This window comes from Buceros rhinoceros, unplaced genomic scaffold (assembly GCF_000710305.1).
Source record: "Buceros rhinoceros silvestris isolate BGI_N320 unplaced genomic scaffold, ASM71030v1 scaffold37143, whole genome shotgun sequence".
Taxonomy (NCBI): Eukaryota; Metazoa; Chordata; class Aves; order Bucerotiformes; family Bucerotidae; genus Buceros; species Buceros rhinoceros.
The window spans coordinates 25,121-31,693 of NW_010403692.1; the positions used below are offsets into that span (position 1 = coordinate 25,121).

At 43.1% G+C, this 6,573-nt stretch overlaps 1 protein-coding gene across 1 annotated transcript in view; it reads right to left on the reverse strand.

Annotated features, from left to right (window-relative positions):
• The window catches only part of FASN (fatty acid synthase), a gene marked incomplete at its 3' end in the record, with an annotated part of 29,640 nt that extends 24,146 nt beyond the window's left edge, over positions 1-5,494 (reverse strand). Inside the window, exons 1-7 of the mRNA XM_010133111.1 lie at positions 5,354-5,494; positions 4,392-4,544; positions 2,933-3,106; positions 1,922-2,122; positions 1,352-1,474; positions 604-719; positions 213-347 (exon numbers count right to left, since the gene is read on the reverse strand). Of these exons, the coding sequence (XP_010131413.1) occupies positions 213-347; positions 604-719; positions 1,352-1,474; positions 1,922-2,122; positions 2,933-3,106; positions 4,392-4,544; positions 5,354-5,480 (1,029 nt within the window). The remainder of the gene's footprint in view (positions 1-212; positions 348-603; positions 720-1,351; positions 1,475-1,921; positions 2,123-2,932; positions 3,107-4,391; positions 4,545-5,353) is intronic.
• Between the last annotated feature and the right edge of the window lie 1,079 nt (positions 5,495-6,573).

Here is a 6,573-nt window from a genome sequence, read left to right on the forward strand (position 1 = left end):
AGGAAGAGGGAACTAAAGTGCATGTACACACAGTAGAGGGCTACTAGGGCAGAATAGCCACCTGAGCTTTTACAAGTACTTGCAGGTGAAGCAAGAAGTAAATAATTGAGAATTGCAAATTTTCATTGAAATAAGCAAACATAAAATAAAAAAAGACCCCACACACTTTGTGTTCCCCCTCTCCCCCAATTCTCCTTCAAGGCACCTGTTACCTTGGCTAACGCAGCAAGCCCAGATGCAGGCTCTGGATGACCCATGTTTGACTTGGTTGATCCAATCAACAGCGGCTCTCTCTCACATTGACAGAAGGCATTTGCAATGCCATTTAATTCCTGTGGATCTCCAGCCTAGCAGGAAGAGAATCAGAATGGCTATTAGCTAGCACTTCCACAACACCTCACAAAAGAGAAATCTGAAAGACCAAGACGTTTGGGCAAAACCCAAGGTGGTGAAGCAGTACATAATCTAGTAACTGGCAGAAGGGAGAAATACAGTTCATTTTGGAAAAACAAAGAATAATTTGATGGAGAAGTGAGGCAAGTAATGCAAGGGAAGAAAATAAGGGAGAAGAAAACACTCCAAACCCAGAGGGGCCATGCTGACCTTGGTGCCTGTCCCATGAGCTTCAACATACTCCACTTCTTCAGGTCCGATACCACATTCTCTGTACAAAGAGCTGATCAGCTGCTGCTGCATCTCCCCAGAAGGGAATGTCACACCTAGGACCAAAACTGCCGTCAATTCCTCTCTCCTACCAGATGCTTTCTGTTCTGATTTTAACACCCTTTCAACTGCTTGAGGCTACCAGGTCCAAAAACGCAAAGAGAGACTTTTTCAGGATTTACACCAAACACAATAAGCCTCTCAGAATCTTTGAAAGGAGAGCAGGGGAATCAGAAATGGACCTAAATCAATGTGTTAGACTAGTACAGAAACATATTGGTTACCAAGTACTAGGAAATGTCTAGATGAAGCAGAGCATGTAAAACTTGGTGTGTCCCTAGCTATAGAGTGGGAGAAGTGGGACAGCAGTAGGAAAAGAGCCTTAGTCATAACACCACCCACATTTATACCATCAGTGCAGAAGTTACCGCAGCGATGTCCCAAAGAAGGCTAAACAGGAAGCAACAGGACATTGCTGTCACTTAGTACTCCAGAAACCACTATTTGTCTCCTTCAACTTCACAAAATAGGGTCCTGAACTTTGCATTACCAAAACAGAAAGAGAGAAAGAGCACAACCCTTCACGTATCTAAAGACGAACAACCCCACAAAAGCCCAGTTTTGATGACAAAGACTCTAAACTGAACAGTTTTGTAGGTATCTCACTTTTCAGAGGCTCAAAGCCTACCTCGCTTCTTAAAGCCATCAGTGTTACTTCCAGCATTTATTATTGTGGCATAAATTCGCTTAGCCATAGATCTCTTGGTCAAAAGAACGACAACAGCAGCTTCAGAACGACAATACCCATTTCCTGAGAGAAGAAAGAACAAGTCACTAATACTGTTTTGGTTTGAAAAAAGTTGCAAAACACCATGCAGTAAGGTGGATTTCATTCCTGAGCTACCACTTATAGCAGACCACTTTGAGAGTATGACATAACCATTTCTTTAAAAGAAAAAATTAACATCATAGGAAGGCTCACTACTCATCCGAAATGATGATAGGACGTTTCCGTCAAGAGGCAGCTATTTACTCTCCCCAATGGCTGAGGAATGAACCACACAGCTTCTTCCCCACAGTTAGTTTCCCAGGTTCAGTGGAGTACGCAACACTGATCAGGTCTGGGGTAAGTCCCAAACAGTGCACACAGGAAGAGCTACGAGGCCAGCTCTTTGCTGTATTACAAGAGCACCTGGTCACAGACTCCACAATAAGGTCCTCCCACACAACAGGACAACCTTTTGTACCAATGCCTTACCTGAAGCATCAAAAGACTTGCAGGCACCATCAGGACTAAGCATACCCAGTTTCATGAACTGCACAGAAGTGTTGGGTTTCAGCAAAAGGTTGACCCCTCCTACCAGCGCTGCACTGCACCGACCGTGACGAATTGCCTTATAAGCATTTTCCAGAGCAATGAGACTAGAGGAGCAGGCAGTGTCAATAGTTATGCTTGGCCCTTAGGGAACAGAAAGGGAAAACAAAAAAAAACCTCTTTAATTCCTAGAGCTGCTCTCCAAAGACTACAGGATGTCATCAAAAGAGAAACACATTTTTTAAAAAGTTAAATAAAAGTTGCTTCAAAACATAACAGGTAATCCCGGGACAATGGGAGACAAGAATCACCATCTCTGCCTGCCCACCAGGTAATAAGGGATGAGAAAGGTGGAAAAAATTTGCAAACAATTTGGCTTTAAGGGCATTTTCTAAAATTCTCTGTCTAAATTTCTAAAATTTCTCTGCCTCCATCAAAAAGAGATACTGTAGCTTCACAGGCAGGTCTCATCTATTTCCCCACTTGGATCAATAAAATCCCTTCCTGGTGCTGCCCCTGCCATTATCTGTTCTCTGCTGCTCTCCAGAGCAATTTCCATCCCTCCCCTCTTTTCATTGCCACGCATGGTTCATGCCTATGCCTTCAATCACATCATTCTGGTGACTCTTCCACTTGACTTAAAAAGAGCCAACTGTTCTAGTCAGTTTGTATCTGGGCTACCCGACTCCTGCATATCCTGATACCAAACAGTCGTCTAAACGCCAGAAACGACCTAGGCCTCCTAACGACATCATCATCTTTCAGCAACCGAGTTACAAAGCCTTATCATGAGTCTTATCACACAATAGTTACAATACAATAGTTGCCTGTTACTTTATCATCCCCAAAGGGGTCTACATCATCACATCCACCTCATTCCTCTACGGGAACTGTGGCACAGTCATGCTGAAATTGCAGTTGCTGATCAGCATCAACAGGTTTGGGGGCACTTACCTTTGAAGTCAAAGAAGTAGGAAATCCTGTTGGCAAACATAGCACGCTGGCAGCCAGTCATACTGTATCCCAAAAGCTCTTCTGGATCTTGGCTAAGGGCTTCGATAGCTTCTGACCCACTGGTACCAATCCATACACCGGTGTCTGTGCCACGGAGGGTGGCTGGATTAATGCCTATGGAGGAATTGGGAGGTAGATTACAGTAAACGAACTTACAAGAGGCAAACCAGGGAGGTATCAGGTACAATGGCATCAGCTCATAAAAAATCACTTACTGTCCCTTTCTGGCAGGCCTGCAGCATTGTTCCCTACCTATAGTTACCTTTTATCTGTTTCAGTTGCAGACCTTACAAGCCTGACTGCAGAGTCCAGCAGAACTCTGGCATTGGCTTTTGACCAGAACATACTGTGCCTGGAGACAGCTTTTCAGCTTAGCCACGCATTGCTAGAGCCTTGTGTAAAAAAGCGTATGGATTACGAAAGACACAAATGCTGATCACATAAGCTAACAGCTGACTTCCAGTGCAGAGAAAAGGAGCAGACTGAAGGGGAGAAAAATCACAGCACTTGCGATGTTGTGTGAGCACAGGAAGATATATCACTTGCCACACAGAAAGCCTAGATCTGGAGTGCAAGATAAAGGGAAATTCTTAAGCACAAAGGCCAACAATGAAGAGAAGAAACAACCCTGCTCTAAGAAACTGCAGAGCAAGCTCAAATTGCAGCAACCTCTGCTGTTCCTTCTTTGTGCTTCAGGAGTCCTGGAGACAAGCAGAATATTCAAGCCTCCGAGCTGAGGAACAAGTGCTAATTTTAATAAGTCAGTACTAGGGAGGTGGTTCCAACTTCTTCCCCATGTGCTTATGTTCAGACATGAAACTGTTTAACATGAGGAATAAGCTTTCTGCTTTTGGGCTCTGCAAGTAACTCAAAAGCTCAAGACACGGGCAGTGATGGAGGAAAGGCTCCTATTTCTGAAAGCACACTTCCTGGGCAAACCTTCTACAGAAGCAGATAAAACACCACAGGTTTTCCATGAACCTGGCCAACAGACAGGAATACATCAGGCCATCTGACATTCTCTGAGGTCATGGATGAGAATTCTAACCAAGCCATCTTCCTTTTGCACTACAAATACACCTTTAACAAAGGGATCTGTTATGAAATATCAGAGTAGAGCAGAACAAACAAAAGCTCTAAAACTGTTGACTGTTTTAAGTGTTTCTGTCATCCTGGTTGTACTATGATGGAGGTAGAGATCTGCTGGCAGTCAGCATAGATTTTCTAGCTTGAGTTCCAGAGAAAACAGCTTTGTTCTAACCCCTGTTCCAGTTCTTTGGTCTCCTCTACTGTGATGGCTTTCTCTTGTTAGAGATGTCACTGCACAGGTGCATGGCTGCACCAGCTGCACAGAGTCAACGCAGCACAGTTCTCCTTATTCAGCCATTCAGCAGCTCACCTCCATCCAACACGGCTTCGTAAGAAACTTCCAACAGCAAGCGAAGTTGGGGATCCATCGTATGAGCTTGTTTGGGGTGAACTCCAAAAAAGGATGCATCGAATTTGCTTATGTCCTTGAGTTTTCCACTTCTCTTGGGCAGTCCATACAATCCTGAGAAGAAAAATTCAGCTCTGAGATACCAAATAGATCAGTTTTGAAGCATGAGACAAAGTACAGAATGATCGCAGTTGGTTCTCCATTACCTGTGAAAACTCACTTCCCTGTTGCAGTACGCAGAATGCTGCACAAATATCTATCTCCCCATCTCTCTCTGAACCTTACTTGGAAATGGGAACACTGCATTAACAAAAATAATGCCATTTTAAGACTCTTCCAGATATGGCAGCACAAGGTATCTAACTAGTTTAAGCATTTTTGCTTTGGCAAGTTGTACCAAGCACAAAAACAGAGTCCAAATCAGTGGTTCCAGTCACTCACCAGTTAGAAGAAAACAAAAGTTTCTTTTCACTTCTGCAAATCAACTAGCTTGAATTGGATAGCCATGTGCCAAACACTTCAGAAAGACAATCAGACAGAAAAGAACATTGTAAAGAGCTGTAAGTCACAGGACCAGAGTCCCAGTGCTGCTTCTGAAACCAGAAAAATGTCAGAGCCATCTTACTGGCACAGCTATCAGCAGCAAGTACAGGATTCATGCTGCTTAGCTGCTCTGCACGAGCATTCTTTTATTTGGAAGTAAGCTATATACTGTTTATAAGCTACTACTGCATGAGACATGACATTATAAAATGGATTGCTTGAGACTTCCATAAGAAAAGTGTTCTGTTGCTGACATATCAGAAGTGAATTCAGAAGCTCTGGCAGGGTTTCACATCTAATACGTCCTTTCATTTCACAGGATAATTCCTCTAAAACACTCAGAACTCAGGGTTTCAAGAGGGGAGAAAGTAAGCACTCACCTGGCTTCCACCTCCGATCATCCTCTGTGACCATATCAATTCCATTAAGCAGGTTCTCCCAAAACTCTTGCAAGTTGTCTGATTCTGGCAGCTTTCCTGCTATGCCTGCAATCACCACGTCCTCCATCTCTTCACTTCTCCCTATTGACGAGATCGACAAAGCAGTGAGACGAGTAAGAGTTCACACAGAGAAGGAGAGAGTATGTGTCTCTTGTCTTCCTGACATGTTTTGACAAACAAGTGTATTTGCAGGAAAAACACCCACACGAGAACAGTCCATGGAGTCTCTACCAAAAAAAAAAGACATTCCAACTAATCAGATGGACCATAACATCTGAGGGGTCAGTGAGGATGAGAAAACTGATCCTCAAGGAATGCTTGGCTCTGAGAACCACTAGTTTCTACATAACAACTAGAAAATGAACAGGTCTAGCTATACTAAGTGCAGAGCCTCCGTGAAGTCAGTAGAGAAGAAAGATTAACGTGCTGGAGCAGGGGCGGGTGGAGAAATTATGAAATACATATAGTAAAATACATAATTACAAGGCAAACCTAGCAGGTAGCAAAACAAGTTCTACAATCATTCCAAAGTTAAATGCTAACGAACCAATAATCAGAAAGTTTGTTGGAGCAGAAAAAAAAATTAACAACAAAACCCCACAAAACAAACACAAAACCAGCCAATGAACCACCCCCCCAACAAACAAAACCACCCCAAAACACACAGAGAAGAAAATCCACACAAAAGCAAAAAGACTACAGTACAACTTAGCATCATTTTAAATACCAAAACCACAAAGTTTACACCTAAAGTGTTTCCCAGCTGGACCCTGCACTGCCACGCATTTGGAACGGAGTACACGTGACAGAATGGTGTTTTAAAATCAGAATTGGCAGAACAGGTCTGTATTCCAGAGGAGATGGAAAACCTTAGCCATTGTCCCGAGAAATGTGCATTCGAAGATCCCAGTGTCCAACAACACAAGAGAGCATCATGCTGCGTAACGCAGCGTGGCAGGCCATCTGTATGGATCAGAACACCAAATGATGGCTCACAGATTACATTTTACTCAATTTATTTTCTATTACACTAAAAATATATTGACAACTAACCAGAGAAAAGGCAAGTTAACCTGATGTTTCAGTTAAATTCAAATTAGAGTTTGTAAATCCTAAGTAGGCAGTTTAAAGGAGGGGGGAATAAAACCACCATGCATATA